The following is a 20,314-nucleotide window of genomic DNA, read 5'->3' as shown; positions in this document are numbered from 1 at the left end:
AAGGAGGGGAAATGACTCTCTGCTTGTTTTATTTCCATAATGTTTTTGAGACATAATTTTAGTAAAGTAATCCTGTTAAAACATTCTCTGGGATGCCCACTTTTGGTCTGGAAGGGATGGTTTTAGATGCTTGTGTAGAATAGCAAGCTCAGTGTCCAGACAGCTGGGTGACGCAGGGCTGAAGCCAGAGCACGGGGCCTGTCTCCTGGAGGATCCCAAGGTCTGGGGCAGCTTCCTTCCCTCCTGAGCAGGGCCCGCTGCCTGCTGCTTCTCTCCTCTCTCCTGCTGGGCTTTTTCTCCCTTCTCTGCTGGTTCCTTTCTTTCATATCATCTTATTCTTTGCTTTCCCTCTTCTCTGTGGCCTATGTGACCCTCTTGTATTTTAATTTTTTTATTGAGGTGTAATTGACAGAATGGGCTTCCCTGTGACTCAGTGGTAAAGAATTTGCCTGCCAATGCAGGAGACATGGGTCCAATTCCTGGGTCAGGAAGATCCCCTGGAGAAGGAAATGGCAACTCACTCCAGCATTCTTGCCTGATAAATCCCATGGACAGAGGAGCCTGGCAGGCTACAGTCTTGGGGTCACAAGAGTCATTCACAATTTAGCCACTAAACCACCACCGCCACTTGAAAAATCAAGCCAACACTCACTCAGAGAAGGAGCAGTTAGCCTGCTGGACAGGCAGCGCGTTGGGACTTTTAAGAAATGAGAAGATGAATGCCCAGAAACCAAGTGCCATGAAGATGGTGTGTTACCGGGGGAGGGTGGGGGGTAGCATTGTGAGTCCCCATCTGCCTGCCAGTGTGCCTGGTACTGAGCACAAGCTGACACATGACAGCAAAGAGACAAATAAGAAGCCAACACAGCAGACGCAGCAGACTTAGCAACACAGGATAGATTGGGGGTAATATGAGTATTTTAGGTTCTATTATAATATAGTAATTCATTAAGGAAATCTGAAATTTTACTTCTGTATTCTATTTTTTTAAATAGATGATCTTTATTTTATGCTTTCTTCTATGCATTCTCTTTTACCTTTGAGGATATTTTTTACAATTGTAATCAAACTTACTGTATAATATTATAAACTGATGTTGCGTGCGGTATGTGTGCAGGTATAAACACACTATGAACATTTGCCATGTTTTCACTTATAAATTGGCAGTCATTTTTAATGGTTGCGTAACATTCCATCAGTGAGTGTTACACCATACTTTCTTATCCTCACACTGTTACCTAGTTGGGTAGTTTCCAGTTTTTTGCCATGATCTCAAGGAGCTGCCAGTAAGAATCTTCCTGTGTGATGCTTTTAGTATATAAATCACTGTAAGTAAGGTTATGTTAACTTCCCCAAAAGTAGACTTATTTGGTCAGTGGATATCCACAGTTTGAGGTCAAATGGCCTCCTAGAATGGTTAGTACTGATTCTCTTGGTGGGAACTTGTACTGGATCCACTGTGTATGGGAAGGTCTTTGTGCGCTTCCATCATGGCAGCCCTTGGAGTCCCACACACTCCAGTAGTGTGTCCTAACCAATTTAGAAGGTAGAGTCAGCCCTGCCCTGTCGCTGAATAGGTTGTAAGACAAAGCTCTGCTGATAATAGCTAAATCCACCTTAGCTAAAGAACAGCTATTCTGAAAAAAAAAAAACAAGAAAGCCCTAGACTTTAACAAATCCTGAAACTTGTCAGGGTTGACTGGGAGAAGATAAAAGCTCATTGAAACTTAGTGGCTGTCATTTTGGTTCTGAGGACATATTGGTGAAACGTCCTCAGACCAATATCGGGTGAAAACATTCGATATGTGCACCTCTAAGTGGCGGGCCAGCCTAGAAGGTCTGGAGACAGTTGCTCCTTGATTGCTGGGCATGCAACGAGACTATGGCGTCTAGTAGATGAAATTGATTCAGAAACACCTAAAGGAGAATTTTTTAGTAAGATGTTTCTTTAGTTAGTTGTCTGATGTTTTCTGCAGACCTTTGATGGAATTAACACTAATTGTGCCTCCACCAGAGAAGGAAACGGCAACCCACTCCAGTGTTCTTGCCTGGAGAATCCCAGGGACAGCGGAGCCTGGTGGGCTGCCGTCTATGGGGTCGCACAGAGTCAGACACGACTGAAGCGACTTAGCAGCAGCAGCAGCGGCAGTACCACCACCAGGGCCTCCCCGGTTGCTCAGCAGTAGAGAATCCACCTGCAGTGCAGGAGACGCAGGTTTGATCCTAGAAGCAAGAAAAATCTTCATGATTCAATTCAAAGCAATTTGGATTCTATTTATGTTAGCAACTAGTTTTAATGTACACTTAGAAAGGAAACGGAGAAGACAATGGCACCCCACTCCAGTACTCTTGCCTGGAAACTCCCATGGACGGAGACTGAGCGATTTCACTTTCACTTTCCTGCATTGGAGAAGGAAATGGCAACCCACTCCAGTGTTCTTGCCTGGAGAATCCCAGGGACAGGGGAGCCTGGTGGGCTGCCGTCTATGGGGTCGCACAGAGTCGGATACGACTGAAGAGAACATGAGGATTTTGTTTAAGCCCTTTATCATAACCCGCTACTTAGCAGTTTGGGACTTTAGGAAGCTTCTCTAATAAGAAATAATAAAAATGAAGTTAGTAAGTTTCTCTAAGTTAGGGTGATCACTAACAGTGCTACCTTGTCTAGACCTGTTTTTCTTGTAAAAATTAAGACAGTTTGCCGAGTGTTATTCATCTAGTGGCTTGTACTCATTTCTCTGTCCCTTCCTGCCCCCAACTTAACCCTCTGTACTCTTCAGATACAGCAGCTTTGGCAACAACTCTCATCACTCCTCGAGACCTTCACCTGGATCCAGTGTGCCCACCACCCCCACGTCATCCCTCTCACCCCCACAGGAGGCCAGGCCTGAAAGGTGGGTTGTATGTACTGACTGCTTCCTTGTCCTCAAGCGAAGGGAATCAGTTTAAGAGTGCCCAAAGGGAATTTGGGATGGACATGTACCCACAACTGTATTTAAAATGGATCACCAACAAGGACTCACTGTATGGCACAGGAAACGCTGCTCCATGTTATGTGGTGGCCTGGGTGGGAGGGGAGTTTGCAGGAGGATGGATACATGTATATGTATGGCTGAGTCCCTTTACTGTTCACCTGAAAGTATCATGATATTATTTGTTCATCAGCTACACCACATTACAAAATAAAAAAGTTTTTTAAAAAAGAGTGCCCAAAGAAAAGTATAAAAGAATAATCTGAAATATTTCCCTTGACAGAGTATAGTCCAAAGGTAAGACTTTTTCTCTCTTTCACACTGTACTATGTAACTGTCTTATTAGAGGTGGTAGTTTATTGGTAATCCTGTCTTCTCTCTCAGCATCCTAAAGATAGGTATACACATTTGTTCTAAAGTATTTAAATGTGAATGTTTTGATTCACCCCTTAAAAACTGTTCTAGATTTTGTGTTAACCCTGCAATTTGTGTTATACACATCCATTTTTGCCTTTGAATGATTCATTCTATGTACATCAGGAGGTAGTGGGCCCTTTAAGGGCACCTTGAAGATGTTGTTTTATTAATTCAGGACCTACCAGAAAACAAATGAATTACATGGGTCCGTGGATGGAATTTAACTTGGCAAGAGTATTAATTAGACCACCAGAAAGGAACTTATTATTACTCCTAGAAGCAAGGGATTGCACAAGGATGTGTTTACAAGGGAAAGGTAAGGCCTGTAATTTTAGAACAATAAAAACGGCTTCCCTTATATGGCAAGAGCCCCGAGTTAGAGGAGACTGGCCAGGGTTCCAGTTCTCTCACTGGGAAGTTATTTAATCCCTGAGGGTATGTGCCGATTATGTCAACCCTCACCTTAGAGGGTGGTTTTCTGAGCAGATGATAAGGCACACTTGAACCCCACTGTGTGGGTCCAGTGACTGACCGTGTACAATGGTGAGATATAATGTCCAGCAGCTCGTGAATGATCAGAAATTCAGAAGTGAGCAATTCACAGAGGTCATTTGCCTCTAATCCCAAATTTAAAACAAATCCATATTCGCATGGTCTCCAGTATATTCTGAAGGGTGTTTTGCCGACTGGAGATCTTGGAAGAAGGGGGTTGCCTGGCCGCACACCACCTTTAATTTCTAAAATGGTACCTAAACCCACTGGTGTCAGACTCCCAGGTGGCACAGTCCAGTGTGGTCGTGAGCTGGTCACATCTGGGCTTGGCTTGGTCCTGGTCATAAGGTAGCAGATGGATTGCCATGAAATCTCTGCTTTTCACCCTAGGTTACTCGTTCTGGGGATCAACTGAGGTCTCCTGTGCTCCTAGAGAGGTCACCTGGAAAGAGAACCTTTGTCCTATGAGATGTGAGATTTGAGGCTGAAGTGAGGAATATTAGAGTCTGACTTGATATTACATTTGCCGGGTGGCCAGCTCCTTAGGAGCAAGGAAGTAGGCTCCATTCATTGCTATAGTTTCTGGGGCTAGGCTGTGGAAAAGTCGAGGTGAATGCCAATTGAAGGATCCAGGTGAATTATCCACTCACTGTGGACAATTTGGAGGTTTCTAAGGTTGAGAAATTGGAAGGACAGGAGGTCCACGGGTTTCCCAAGTCTTCGCCTTTGGAGGAATGTTGTTCCCAGGTCCTAATGGGGAAACCCAGGTCCCATTTGAGCTGGAAGGTCCGGGAGCTCAGGACCCTGAAGGACTCCTGCCTGTGCCTCTTTCCTGCTGGGGCTAGCTGAGTGTCCCCTGAGGGGCTGGGGGGATTTAGTGGGGGAGGGAGAAGAGGGGCTGGATCCCAGAAACCCTTGAGTGCCCTGGCGGAGGCTGGACTTCATCCCAAGACCCTGGGCTGTTAGGGTTTTGAAACAGCTGGTGCCATGAACTAATTGGCCCACAGTGCAGGTGGAGCCAATGGGGCAAAGCTGCAGAGACCAGGGCTGCTCGAAGCTGCCTCTAAGTCAGAGAGAGGTGACCCTGCCCGGGAGTGGCAGAGGCCTTGGGGCTGGAAAGGAGCAGTGGGTTTGTGCAGACTTGGCTGCTGCTGGGAGGGTGGACGCAGGGGAGCCTGCGGATGTTAGAAACAAGGAACTGAGATGGAAGATGCGGGATGAGAAGCAGAGCAAGGATGGAGATGTTCATCTTGGGGTGCACACGGCCTGAGGAGTCTTGTCTGACACCCCGGGAGATGCTCCGGTGCTGGTGGGGTGAGGACTTCGTGGTCCTCGGTTTGAAGAAGGCACTGGGTTGAAATCCCTCAGAGGGAGCCCGCGCGCTGAGACCCCGTTGCTGGGTGGCAGCTGAGGCAGGGAACCCTCCTGTTCTGAGCTGCCTCTTCTCCCCTGTGCGCTCCTGCCATAGCAAGTTCACTATATCACTGTATCCACCAGCGAGGAAAGCTGCAAAGGGTTTCTTACTTCCTTTGCATTTGCATGATTTTTGTTTCAACCATCACCATCTGCGACTTTGAAACATCAGATATGGCATTCCATTAAGGCCAGAAAGCCACCAGGCCCGGCCACATCACCACTTTCTGCTCTCACTTTGCCAGCTTATGTTTTGTGAGTATAAAAACCAGTAAAAACAAGAGAGTCCTTAACTCCAAATCATATTCGTATCTCACCACCCTAGCATATTATGTCAGTTGTATTTATAATATTTATTTTTATACAGTTTGATTTTTTCTTTTTTCCTCTTCAACAACTGGATTCTTTGGATGTCACCGTAATCTATTTTTACATTTACAAATATTTTCTGTCTTATTAAGATACAGGATTGTTTTGACCGAGGTATATACTTCAGGAGGGTTTGTAAGATTTATCCTTGAGATGTTTTATATACCCCTAATTATTGAAACTCAAAAGAAAATCTCTTAGGAAAAACATTGCACTCTTATGAACAATTGCATTTTTGCAATGAGAACCCACATGTTCTGTCAGAACACTCTGGGCTAATAAACAGCATGACAAGGCCCCATGCATTACTGGGGAGTTCTAGAAACCCTTTCCCTTGATTTGCAAACAAGATTCACTTCCCTGAAGTCCTAGGAAAATCACGCCAACTAAAACACCCCTTCAGGCAGGTCAGCCCGCGTTGGGACTACAACTGGGCATTACTGTGAGTTTAGAGTTTTCATATTTTCCCCAAGCATATTAGTGTGTTGGATGTTAATAAAACTTGGAATGATAAATTGACCTAGAAAGGAAGAGCTGAAGAAACAATATACAAATTAAGTTAAGCAGCGGTATTAAAATGAACCCTTCTCCACATCTCCTGTTACAGCTTTGTTTACAGGGCTCTGTTAGAAACAGAGAGTGCAGCATTAACTTTCATGAAATTGCAGCTTGAGTTGTACCAAAACAAAACAAAATAAGAAGACCAGAACCATTTGCAGAAGCCCTCAGGGATACAAGATGCAACTGTTTAATGAAAGCAGACTTTTAAAATGCTTCAATTTTGAAAATGTGCTTTTTGAGTGGAAACATTCTAAATATTTTCTTTTTAAAAGAAAACAAAATTACAAGAGCATTTGAACCATTCATCTTCAAGTATTCAAATAAAACAAACAGGCAGACAGTCATCACAGCGTGGTCACTCTGTGGCTCTGGCCTGAGTGCATCCTCTCTGCATCCCTACTGCGACATCCCCCTCTGGTGGGCCTTTTCAGAAGAGGCAGCTGCACGCCTGTTCGGTACTGTGACAGTGGCTGCTGAGGGAATTCAAGGGAACAGTGAGGCCAGTGCTGGGGCCTGAAGGTGCCTGGAGGCGGATCAGTCTTTGTGCTGGGGCTGGGAAGTAAGTGCTCTGGGAATGAGGCCCCTGTGCTGTGAGCTGGGGGTGGGTGGTCATGAGCAAGTGAAGATGCTAAGAGCTCGGTGGGTGCACCTTGGAGATTTTAGGAGGCCAGGGAGGACTTCTCTGTGGGCCTGCCAGCATGTGCCTTGTGTACTGAGTCTGTTCTCCTTCCCCCCTTACATTAGTGCTGTTATCTGCTGTAAATGCCAGTCACCTGCCTGCTTTACACACTAATGTCAGGAGTCCTTAATATATATATGTGCCAATCTAGGTTGCTTCAGGGTGTCCAACTCTTTGCAACCCCATGGACTGTAGCCCGCCAGGCTCCTCTGTCCATGGGATTCTCCAGGCAAGAATACTGGAGTGGGTTGCCATGCCCTCCAGGGGATCTTCTTGACCCGGGGATTGAACCTGCATCTCCTGCGTCTCCTGCGTTGGCAGGTGGATTCTTCACCACTAGTGCTGAGGCCCTAATAGATGTTTACATACAGCTGAGTCACACTCTTGTGCAGCGGAAACTAACACAGCCTGTAAAGCAATTATACTCATTAAGGGTACATGTACGTATGTAACAATGCTTCCCAGGCAGCACGGTGGTAAAGAATCGGTCTGCCAATGCAGGAGATGTGGGTTCAATCCCTGGGCCAAGAAGGTCCCTGGAGAAGGAAATGGCAACCTACTTCATCATTGTTGCCTGGGAAATCCCATGGACAGAGGAGCCTGGTGGGCTACACTCCGTGGGGTCACAAACAGTTGGACACAAAATAAAAATCAAAGCTTAATTGTTAAAAAAAAAAAAAAGAGTGCTTATAAGTTTGGGAATTGTTTACCTTGTATAGTCATCCCAGCATTTTGACTTTCTGGAAGACTGTAAGCATAGATATTAGCAGTAATACTTCCTTTAGAAATAAAATGGATAGTAAGGGATAAATAAATATTTAAAGTTGCAACTTTAAATTTTGTGTATTATTGTTTATATGGGCCTTTCATGTATGTAGTAGCATTTGAAAAGTGTGAAGGGGTGCACAGTTTGAAAGTGAAGCTTCTTCCTACCCCATTATTTTTCCCCAAAACAAGGGCTCCTTGCAATTCCTTATGTGTACTTCCAGAGATATTTTATGTTAATGTCAGCATATATGTGTTTAATATAGCTTTACACAAATAGTAATACACTATACAAACTACTCTGCATTCTGCTTTTTTTTACTTAAAAATTTACCTTGGTTCTCTTTCCATTTTGTTGTCGTTCAGTCACTAACTCATGTCTGACTCTTTGCAGCCCCATGGACTGCAGCATGCCAGGCTTCTCTGTCCTCCGCTGTCTCCCAGAGTTTGCTCAAAGTCACGTCCATTGAGTCAGTGATGCCATATAACCATCTCATCTTCTGCCGCCCTCTTCTCCTTTTGCATTCAGTCTTTCCCAGCATCAGGGACTTCTCCAGTGAGTCAGCTCTTCACATCCAGTGGCCAAAGTATTGTAGCTTGAGCTTCAGCATTAGCATCAGTCCTTCCAAAGAATACTCAGGGTTGATTTCCTTTAGAATTGACTGGTTCGATTTATTTGCACTCCATGGAGTCCCAGGGACTCAAAGGTCTTCTCTAGTGCCACAGTTTGAAAGTGTCAGTTTTTCAGCCCTCAGCCTTCTTCATGGTCCAGCTCTCACATGACTACTGGAATAACAAATGCTTTGACTATACATACTTTTGTTGGCAAAATCATGTCTCTGCTTTTGAATGTCTCTTTACAGCTGCTCCATTCTTTTTAATACTTTGTTCTCTGGGTGCTGTTTCATATACCCAGTCATGTAACGATGGGCCCTGATGATACTGCAGTGTGATTCTTATCTGAGTGTCCTTTTGCACATGTGTGATTCTCTCTAGGACTAATGCCTAGAAATAGATTTAGTAAGTCAAGTTTTTGTATTTCTTCAGTTTTGATTGGTTTTTGCCCAGTTGCTCTTGGTGAAGATTGCCCCAGTTTGGGTTCTCAGCTGCAATGTGTAAAAGACCCTGTGTTCCCAACCCCTCTGCCAAAGAGGCACCATTCAAGTTTTCAGCCATTGCTCTCCGAGCGGTGAAGAGTTGTATGTCATTAAAATATAAATTTGTGTTTCCTGTTGTGACTGAGCATGATTTAGTATTTAAAGGCACCTCTCCTTTCCTGTGGATTTGTGCTTCATGATCACTGAGTTCTTTTTCTTACTGAGGTGTCCAGGTTCTTTATAAACTCCAGTGGGTGTACCTATTACTTTGCTCAGTCATTGGTCTTTTTACAATATTTGTGTGCAGAACAATTTAAATTTTGGAATCATATTTATTAATCTTTTCTGTCTTCTGGCTTTTGTGTTCCTCGTGAGGACAGCTTTTTCTCCTATGGTGGAGGTGGTTTTGTTGCTAAGTCATGTCCTACTCTTATGACTCCATGGACTGCAGCCGGCTAGGATCCTCTGTCCATGGGATTACCCAGGCAAGAATACTGGAGTGGGTTGCCATTTCCTTCTCCAGGGGACCTTCTTGACCCAGGGATCAAACCTGTGTCTCCTGCATTGCAGGCAGATTCTTCACCAACTGAGCCACCAGGGAAGTCCCCTTTTCTCCCATGGTTTTTTCTAATCGTTGGATTGTTTGCCAAGTGGTATTCAGACAAGTGAAAAAATTGTAGCTACAGTTTTCTCCCATGGTTTCTTCTAATATTTTTGTAGCTACAGTTTTCACATGGAAATATTTTTTCTACCCGGGAAGTTATTTTGGCATATGGTGTGAGGCAGAGGTCAAAGTTACATTTTTTCACTTGTTTGAATACCATTTAGTGAACAGTCCTTTGTTTCCCCGTCGATTTGTTGTATACCAACAGCAATGCAGGCTTGTTTATATGTCTGTTCAAGGTGCTCCCATAGGAGCGTCTCCCATCTCCTCCAGTGCCCATCTTCTCAGATGGATCAACCATTTGAGGCTGTCAGGAGCCCTCTTTCTTCCCCAGTCTTTGGAATATGACTATATCATCTGCTATCTTGAAACAGTCCTGCTGTTTTTGTCATCTGTTGCTGTGGGGTTTTATATGGTGATTGCCCACACTGGAATAAAGAGCACAGGGATATTTGGGGGAGCTGGGACCAAGCAGTTAGGATGAGGGTGGGAGCCTGACGTGCTGAGCCTGAGCACTGCCTTGTGAGATCTCACGTCCTGTGACCCCTAGAATACCTGTCTCCAGCACTGATGTGGTAACTCCCCCCGCCCGGATGAAGGTCTCCTTTTCCATGCTTTGCCTGCCTACTTTCAGTTACTTTGGCTTTTGTAGTTCTCAGCTGCTTGCAAGCCTATCAAGCATTGCCCTGAGTATCATTGGCTGGTACCCGTGTCTCCCTCATCCTGATTTCCTCCTCCACGTGGACTGCTCTGTATGGGTGTCTGGGTGCTTCTGGCTTCCTGTTCTAGTCTGCTTTGACCTTTTATTATTTCTTGCTTTTGCTAGTATCTACATATGCCTTGAGCTTCTACTTGTCTGGTTTTCAAATCACTGATTTTTTCCGAATATATGATCCGTGTGTTTTTCTGGATCCCAAACACTTGCTGGCCATCTTCCATCACTTGGTCTACACAGTACTCTTCCAAATATTGTGTCAGTAGAGTTAAGAGCTCCATTGTCCAGTGGGATTTTAAATTTTTATTTTTAATTTAAATTGATCAAAGTAGATGAAAAAAATCACTGAAAAAAATCCTGAATAGCACGTAAATGGAATAAAAGGCATTGCCTTTCTTTGTGATCACAGTTCATGGCATAGAGCCCACGAAGGCCAACAGCAGAAAAATATACCCACACAGACAGATTCCCTACCATTCAAACCAAGAGGCAGTGAATCTGTGTGCTCCTGGCGCTGTGCACCAAGCAGGCTTTCTGCTGGCCTGCTGCTAGGTCCTGATAGCAATCTTGGTGAACAAGGAGTTCCTATAAGGCATAATGTGGTCTTGATTAAGTAATGGTGTTACATCCAAAGTGCGTGAGAGCAGAGGTACCCGTCAGTTAACAGAGGGAGTTTGCAGAAGGGTCTGGCTTCGTGATGGCTTCACCAGTGACTGTGGACATTAGGGGACCTAGGCTCTGGGTCAGCCCACGTGGGTTTTGGATCTGACTCCTTCTCACCTCTCCTACCGCCATAGATTTAGCCCAGGATCTGTGTCACACGTGGACTATGTATTGCAGTGATGTATGTCTCCTACACTTTCTGAAATACAGATCTGAGCAAGTGACATTTCCTGTTCGGCAACCTTGAGTGCCTCCCACCACTTATCAGCAAGCTCCACCTGAGTAGCATCATCTCTAGGATCTCTCACATTTGGATCCTGCATACACCTTGCAGCTTGGGCAGCCATCAGCACGCCCATCCTCACTGTACTTCAACTCCACAGAAATGCTGCCAGGCTCTCCCAAGGCCCTCTTCTTTCATATTTGCTCCGTCCTCTGGCCAGCCTCCTCCGCTGCTCATTCAGTTGCTTCCTTCTCATCCTCCAAGACCCAAGTAGATGACATCTGTCTGTAAAACTCCTCTGACTTCCTCAGGAGGAATGAATTGTAACAGTTCTTATGGGTTCATGCACCTCAGTTTCAGCTCCCAGCCCTTTGAATAATTATGTGTTCATCCTTTTGTTTCTGAAGTGGGGTTCACAAATGTACCATGGTCTGCTTTAGTGAACCTGGGTTTCACAAAACCATGGCATAAAGATGGTTCACCTTTCTGGACTGGGCATTTGATTAAAGAGTCAAGGAAAATCTTTAAGATAAGCAGGACTGGAGAATCCACATGTAAATTGTAAAGATAAAAGTGTTTGTTTTTGCACGGAAGCACTTTCTGCTTGTCCCATGTTCTGCGTCCCATGTCTGCATGTCCCAGCAGCCTTTTGACTATTTCACTATTGAGTGGCAGCCATCTCTACATCTCTATGGCATGAGATTCCCCTTTCCTCACTGCCCTTCTCCCACTTCTTTGTCAAATAAAACAAACGCAGGAGCAGTTTTAACCTCTTATTTCCTTCCTTTGGAAAGTGAGATTAGAGTAGATTTTTACATTTTTATTTTATTTTTTGGACATTCTACATGGCTTGCAAGATCTCAGTTCCCTGACCAGCAATCAAACCCTGACCTCTAGCAGTAAGAACGCTAGGTCCTGACCCCTGGACTGTCAGGGAATTCCTAGGAATAGATATTTTGTTTATGTATTTATTGATATTTTTAAATTAGACAATTCTATAACCCTTGTTTACTTAAAGAGTGTCTATAGCAACCTTCCTACATGGTGTAACTCAGTTGGTAAAGAAACTGTTTGCAATGCAGGAGACTTGGGTTCAATTTCTGGGTCAGGAAGATCCCCTGGAGAAGGGTATGGCAACCCACTCCAGTATTCTTGCCTGGAGAGTCCCATGGACAGAGGAGTCTGGGAGGCTACAGTCCATGGGGTCACAAGAGTCGGACATGACTTAGCGACTAAACCATCACCATCACCATAGCAACCTTAAAAAGTATCAATATATATTGTACTTCTGTTGGGAAGCGAGAACATTCACTTGTGTGGAAGAGAGTAGGTGAGATCTGTAACACGCAAGTCCAAATATCACTCATCAAAACACTGCAGATTGAATAGCTCCACCCATAGGGCTTAGACACTCAGGTGTCCCGTGCAGTCAGCTGAGCCCGGCACCACCTTCCCTGCTTGTGCCTCTCTCCTAGTGGGACAGCTCCTGACAGCCAGGTCTCCAGTTCTCATTGGCTACAGTGGTTTTGGACTGGCGTTGTGCACAGATCACAGAGTGAAAATGGGTAGGAAGGATAGGGAAGAATTCTCCTTCAGAAAATGTATTTCTGGGTCCCTGATTCCATTTCCCCGCTTCCCACAAAGCCAGGCCATGAGTGAGTAAGTTTTACTCTTATAGTGGAAGAGACTGGGTTTCTAAGTTGATTTTAGAAAGTGTGTGTGTGCACACACATATATAGATAGAAATATAGATCAGTATCTAGATAGCTAGATAGCTAGATAGAGATAGAAACACACACACTCTCTAGTCTTTGTACAATCCTAGCACAAAACCATGGGAGCCGGTGATAGCTGGAAACCTGTTTGGGCCTGTGAACACACGCAACACCCACCCACACACACACGCACTCTACATACTCATCCATTTCATTCAGCAAGTGTTTACCGGTGCTTAGAATGGGCCGTGTATGCTGACCTGGGAGTCCAACATCGACTGAATGAGACCCTGTCCCTGGCTTCATTGAGCTTATACCCTAGTGGCAGAAACAGAAGACAAGCAAATGGTCAGCAAATAAATATTGTGAAGAAAATGAACTTTCATTGAGGAAGTGGAGAAAGAGAGGCCATCAGGGTGGGAACACCAGCATGGGTCCTGTGTCCTCGTGACGGACACCTCTAGTAAGAGGTCTGGGAAACCGAGTCACCAACACAAGACAAATTGCACCTTGTCCCCCTCCACTGAGAGGGCAGAGCGTAGGAGGGAAGGTAACAAGGGAGATAAGAAAATAGAGTGATTGCACATCTTTCTTCAAGTCATGATCCTGGAATAGTTAGGAGACTGTGTTTGGAAGATACATATTCAGAGGAGAGGCGAGCATGCCGATGGGGGTGCAGGTGGGCGGTGAGGGGGTAAGTTGGCCTGGAGTGGAGAGGAAGGGAGAAGACCAAAAGGATGGGCCTCAGTTCAAGCCAGCATGGCCTGGAAACTGGGACATGGGAGGGGCTTGTGCAGTCAGTGCTTTTGGAAGCTGCCAGGAGAATGTGTTAATTGTGAAGCCAAATATAGGTGGATGTATGACGGAAAAGGACTGATCTCCTTCTGGCTAGAGGACTCACTTGGTCTTAGATGGGAGGGTGGGAAGTAAGACAGAAGGGGCAAGAACTGCTACATTCCTGGGCTCGGGGCCTGCAGAAGGGGCAGGAGGACAGGACAGAGCGTGACACCAGCCAGGCCGGGAGGATGGCGTCATCCTTTTTGCATGAGCCAGCACAGCCCGCGAGACAGCACAGGGGACCAGTCTCCACGCAGCCGCAGGCGCCGTGCTGGGCCCTCCTGTGGCCGGGAAGCTCAGACCTGCACTGAAGTGGTGTGTGACCGGTTGGGGAGGAGAGAGTGGAAGGAACCTTTAAAACCACATCCCCATCTTCGGTGACAGAATCCTGAAGGGTTGTAGCAGTGTTGATGAAGAAAAGTTACCTGTTTCTTAGGTCTGCCTTGAACTTGCTCATTTCATCATGAAAGCTGGGATATGGCCCTGAAGGTGTGAAGAAGGTTCTGATGTTTCCTTGTTTCAGGGCAAGCAAAATGACTTTTATAGCTGGGCACATCCCAGAGTTTCCTCTTGTCTATGATCATTAGTCTGGCTGAGCCCAGTTTAATAAGCAGGTTGTGACAACAGTCTCACCATTGCAGGAAACCATATTGCATCATTGAATTGCCATTTTATTATTACTATTGACCTCTAAGTCTTCATATTAAATCACCTACTTGTGAATTAAGTGATAGTTTCAAGTATCAATTTGTGAGGTTAGTTTGGGTTTTGTTAATATTTAACCAGAGATTATGATTTATTTTTGATATAAGAAATGTAATATATAAGATATAATAAATTTATATAAAATATATTAGATGTTATATAAGATAACATTATATAAGATATATAAATTGATATAATAAATGTAATATATAAGGTTTGCTTATATAAAGCAAATATAAGATTTGCTTCTTATATGAAAAGATTTTACTCAACTCAAACTTACCAAAGGAGCATTTATTTTAAAACAGCATTTGCAGTATGATTGACATACAGAAAATTGCACATAAGTTTTGACATATGTTGGCCAGTGAAGCTATTACCACAATTGAGATAATGCTCAAATTTATTACTCTAAAGCATTTTCTCACACCCTTTTGTGATTATGACTGCCCTTCCCTATCCCCAAGCAACTACGGATGGCTTTCTGTCATTATAGATTAGTTTGCATTTCTGAGAATTTCATATAAATGTCATCATGCATTAAGTACCCTTGGAGAGGGTTTGGCCTTTTTCAGCTAGTGTAATTGGTTTGGGACTCCTCGGTTTTATTGCATGTTTCAGTAGTTAAGACCTTTTTATTTCTGAGTAGTACTCAATTGGATGATTGTACCACAATTTATGTTTACCTCTTGATTGATACTTGGGTTCTTTTCAGTTTCAGCTATGAGTTGTTGTTGCTCAGTTGCTAAGTCATGTCCAACTCTTTGCGACCCCTGTGGACTACAGCACGCCTGGCTTCCTATCCTTCACTATCTCCTGGAGCTTGCTCAAACTCATGTCCATTGAGTTAGTGATGCCATCCAAATATCTCATCCTCTGTCACCCGCTTCTCCTCTTGCCATCAATCTTTCCCAGCATCGGGGTCTTTTCCAATGAGTTGGCTCTTCGCATCAGGTGGCCAAGGTGTACTGGAGCTTTAGCTTCAGTACCAGTCTTTTCAGTGAATATTCAGGGTTGATTTCCTTTAGGATTGACTGGTTTGATTTCCTTGGCTATGAATAGTTGTATACAAATCTTTGTATGGAAATTTGCTTTAATTTCTTCTGGATAAATAGAAATGAAATGGCTCAGTCATATGGTAGGTACATGTTTAGCTTCTTAAGTATTATTAAGTAAACTATCTTCCAAAATGGTTGTATACCAGAGTAATGCTGACCTCATAAAAGGAGAAGAAATATCTTTCCTTCCTTTTCAACTTTCTATAAAAGTTTGTGTGGAACTGTTATATCTGTCTTATGTATTTTTTAGAATTCACCAGGGAAACTATCTGAGAGTAGAGTTTTAAACTATACATTCAATACCTTTAATAGATGCTTCAGTTCCGTTCAGTCGCTCAGTCGTGTCCGACTCTTTGCGACCCCATGAATCGCAGCACGCCAGGCCTCCCTGTCCATCACCAACTCCCCGAGTTCACTCAGACTCAACGTCCATTGAGTCAGTGATGCCATCCAGCCATCTCATCCTCTGTCGTCCCCTTCTCCTCCTACCCCCAATCCCTCCCAGCATCACAGTCTTTTCCAATGAGTCAACACTTCACATGAGGTGGCCAAAGTACTGGAGTTTCAGCTTCAACATCAGTCCTCCCAGGACTGATCTCCTTTAGGATGGACTGGTTGGATCTCCTTGCAGTCCAAGGGACTCTCAAGAGTCTTCTCCAACACCACAGTTCAAAAGCATCAATTCTTCGGCACTCAGCTTTCTTCACAGTCCAACTCTCACATCCATACATGACCACAGGAAAAACCATAGCCTTGACTAGATGGACATTTGTTGGCAAAGTAATGTCTCTTCTTTTTAATATGCTATCTAGGTTGGTCATAACTTTCCTTCCAAGGAGTGTCTTTTAATTTAATTTAATTGGCTGCAATCACCATCTGCAGTGATTTTGGAGCTCCCAAAAATAAAGTCTGACACTGTTTCCACTGTTTCCCCATCTATTTCCCATGAAGTGATGGGACCAGATGCCATGATCTTAGTTTTCTGAACACTGAGTTTTAAGCCAACTCTCTCACTCTCCACTTTCACTTTCATCAAGATGCTTATCTGATATCAATTCATATCAAGTCATCTATTTCTTCTTGAGTGACCATTAGTAGCTTTTGTCTTTCAAGGGATTTTTCCCTTTCATCTAAGTTGTCAAGTTTATTGGTGTAAAGTTGCTCAAAACATTCCCTTATTCTTTTTTTTAATGATTATGTGTATTTATTTTTGACTGTGCTGGGTCTTCATTGCTGGGCAGGCTCTTCTCTAGTTGCAGCAAGCCAGGGCCACTCTCTGGTGTGGTGAGGGGTGAAGCCACTCTCTGGTGTGGCTTCTCATTGCGATGGCTTCTCTCGTCACAGTGCACAGGCTCCAGGAGCACAGGTTTCGGTACTTGCAGCACCTGGGCTCGTCAGTTGCAGCACAGGCTCAGTAGCCGTGGAACATGGGCTTAGTTGCTCTGAGTCATGTGGGATCTTCCTGGATAAGGGATCAAACCCTTTCTCCTGAATTGACAGGCGAATTTTTTACCACTGAGCCCACAAAGGAAGGCCTTATTATTCTTTTAAAAGCTGTAGAATCTGTAGCGAAGTCACCTCTTTCAGTCCTACAGTTTGTAATATTTGTCTTCTTTTTTTCTCTAAGCAATCTGGCTAGAGGTTTATTAATTTTATTGATTTCAAAGAATCAGCTTTTGGTGTTAGTTGTCAAATTTTTTTTTGTTTCATTGATTTCTACTCTATATACTTGTCTGCTTACTTTTGGTTAAATTTGTTCTTATTTTTCTAAATTGGAAGATGAGGCCATTGTTTTGAGATTTATTGCCTTTTCTAATATAGGCATTTACTGTTATAAATTTCCTTCTAAGTATTGCTTTAGCTGCATTCCACAAATTTTTAACAGGTTGTGTTTTTATTTTAACTTAGTTCAAAATGCTTTTTTAATTTCCCTTTTGATTTATCCTTTTTCCATAAATTTTTTCAGAGTATTTATTTAGCTTATAAATATTTGTGGATTTTCCAGGTCTTTGTTATTGATTTCTAATTTAATAAAAATGGGGACAGAGAACTTTTTTTTTTCTTTATTTGGAAGGAGCATGTATTTGTATGGGAGAGTATATTTTGTATGGCTTGAATCCTTTTAAATGTATAGAGCTTTATTTTATAGCCCAGAATATGGTCCATTGTTGCAAATGTTCTGTGTGCATTTGAAAAGAATATGTATCCTGATATTATTGGGTAGTATGTTTTATATGTTTTATATTTAAATTGGGTGGAATTAATTTTATATTTAAAGTGGGTTTTGTTTTGTTTTTGTAAACAGCATATTGTTGAGTCTTGCTTTTTTTTCTTGAATCTGACCACCTCTGCCTTTTAATGGGGATGTTTGAGCATTTATATATGATTATCAACTTATGATTGATAAATTATTATGCTTGCTTTAGACAATCTATTATCTTTTAAGCATATTTAAACAATGATAAATATGCTTTATGTTCACATATTTTATTTTTTATTGTTTTTATTTCTTTGTATAGATCAAGGTGCCTATGTGATGTTATTTATCTTCTACTTGAAGGGTTTTCTTTAACATTTCTTGTACTGAAGATATTCTGATGATAAATTCCCTCTGTGTTTTGTACGTCTGTAAAGGCCTTTATTTCCCCTTCAGTTTTTAAAGGTAAAGAATTATAGGTTGACAGGTTTTTTTCTTTCAGTGATTTAAAGATGTTTCTCTACTTTGTAGCTTTTATTGTTTCTGACAAATATTCTGCAATAGTTTTTGTACCTTTGCAAGCAATATGTCATTTTTCCTCTGGCTGCTTTTAAGATCCTCTCTTTTTTATTGGTTTTAAAATTTTGATTTTCATGTGACATAGTGTAGTTTTCTTCATTTTTAATTTTTTTTGTGCTTGAGTTTTGTTGAGATTCTTGGATCTGTGGGTTGTAATTTTATCAAAATGGGAAAATTTTCAGTGCTTATTTCTTTAAATTTGGGGGTACTTTTCACCTCTCCTTTCTTTTGATAACTTTAATTGCATATATATTGAGCAACTTGAAGCTTTACCAAAGTTTATGAGTGCTCTATTGATTTCTTTCAGTCTTTTTTCTCATTGTTCATTTTGAATAGTTTCTGTTTCTATGCAAGTTCATTATTTTTCCCTCAAGTGTCAAGCACCTTTTCAGCTGGATTTTTTAAAAATTGAAGCATAATTGACATACAGCATGGTATCAGTTTCAGGTGTACAACATAGAGGTTCGACATTTGTATACATTGCAAAAGGGTTGGCATCAAAAGTCTAGTATGGTCTGTCACTTTCAAATATGAAGTTCAGCATTACTGACTATAGTTATATTCCCAGGACTTATTCATTTTATATTTGGACGTTTTTATCTCTTAATACCCTTCCCCTATTTTGTCTAACCCCTCACCCTCCTCCTCTGGCAAAACCACCAATATGTTTACTTTATCTATGAGCTTGTTTAGTATGTTCGTTTGTTTTGTTATTTTTTTTTTTTTAGATTCTACAAATGAATGAAATCATATGATATCTGTCTTTCTGTATCTTATTTCATACTGTTCTTCTGTGTTATCACAAAAGCAAGATTTTATTGTTTTTGTGACTGAATAATGTTCCATTGTGTAACATACACCACGTATCCTCTATCCATTCATCCATCAGTGAACATTTAGATTTCTACATCTTGCCTATTGTAAATAATGATCAGAGAACACAGGGATGTATGTATCTTTTCAAATTAGTCTTTTTGTTTTCTTTGGATAAATATCTAGAAATGTAACTTTTGGGTCATATGGTGGTTCTGTTTTTAATTTTTTGGAGGAACATCCATACTCTTCCATAATGGCTGCAACAACTTATATTTTACCAACAGGGAATAGGGGTTCCCTTTCTCCACATTCTTGCCAACCCTTGTTATTGCCTGTCCTTTTGATAAGTCTTTCTGGCAGGTGTGAAATAATGTCTAACTGATGATTCGTGATATTGAGCATCCTTTCATGTGCCTGTGGTCCATCTTTATGTCTTTGTTGGAAAAAGTCTACTAGATTATCTGAACTGAGCTCTTTTTTGTATCTTTCATGTCTGAACATGTTCATAGTTTATTTAACTTCTTGTATCTGTGGCCTATAGTCATAATAACTTCTAATGTTTTAGTCTTCTAGTTCTACCATCTGTGTCATTTCTGAATTGTTTTCAGTTGATTGATTTTATTTCCTCTTTATGGGCTATTTCTTAATAGATGCCACACCTTGTAAATTATCTCTCTCTTTTTTTTTTTTTGGATTCCTATAAACATTCTTCACCTTCATTCTACCGTGTAATTCAGAAAATTTGATCCTCGCAGGCCTTGTGTTTTAGCTATGTTTAATCCATATTTTACCACTGTTGAGGCAATGATCTTCTTACAACTTTAACTCATGCCACCTGACCCTTTGGCTTCTGCTTCTCCCTAGTGGCTCAAATGGTAAAGAATCCGCCTGCAATGTGGGAGACCCCACTCCAATATTCTTGCCTGGAGAATTTCATGGACAGAGGAGCCTGGTGGGCTATAGTCCATGGTGTTGCAAAGAGTTGGACATGACTGAGTGACTAACACTTTCACTTCCTCCCAACTACATATTCTTTTCCTATCTTCCAGTTGCAAGTCCTGGGCACATGACTATTATTAGCCTGACCTTCTACACCAGAAGCCTCACCCACCACTTGACTTTGAATGAACTGCCTTTGGGGAGGAATCCACTGTATTCACTCAGCTGTTGCCAGGGGCACAGAGTCCTACGCATAAGACATTATCTCAGCAGGTCCTCATCATGTGTTTTCGCTTAGAGAATGGGCTGAGCATGTAGACACATGGAGACTAGTGTGTACAGTTGTATCTGACTTGCTACATCCTTGTTATTCAGCATCTAATTCATTCATCAGGTGACTCATCATGCATCTCTTCTAAGTGTCGGGAGACAAGGACA

The 20,314-nt window shown here is 42.5% G+C and overlaps 1 protein-coding gene across 12 annotated transcripts in view; it reads left to right on the top strand.

Annotated features, from left to right (window-relative positions):
* Positions 1–20,314, top strand: part of FHOD3 (formin homology 2 domain containing 3) — a 522,587-nt gene that overhangs the window by 384,016 nt on the left and 118,257 nt on the right. For all 12 annotated transcript variants that reach the window (XM_019986698.2, XM_019986697.2, XM_070778524.1 and 9 more), the window contains one exon: positions 2,781–2,894. In XM_019986698.2, the coding sequence (XP_019842257.2) occupies positions 2,781–2,894 (114 nt within the window). The remainder of the gene's footprint in view (positions 1–2,780; positions 2,895–20,314) is intronic.

Source organism: Bos indicus, chromosome 24 (assembly GCF_029378745.1).
Source record: "Bos indicus isolate NIAB-ARS_2022 breed Sahiwal x Tharparkar chromosome 24, NIAB-ARS_B.indTharparkar_mat_pri_1.0, whole genome shotgun sequence".
NCBI classification, from domain to species: domain Eukaryota; kingdom Metazoa; phylum Chordata; class Mammalia; order Artiodactyla; family Bovidae; genus Bos; species Bos indicus.
Note: the sequence above shows the minus strand (reverse complement) of the source record. Positions and strands in the feature narration are given on the sequence as shown.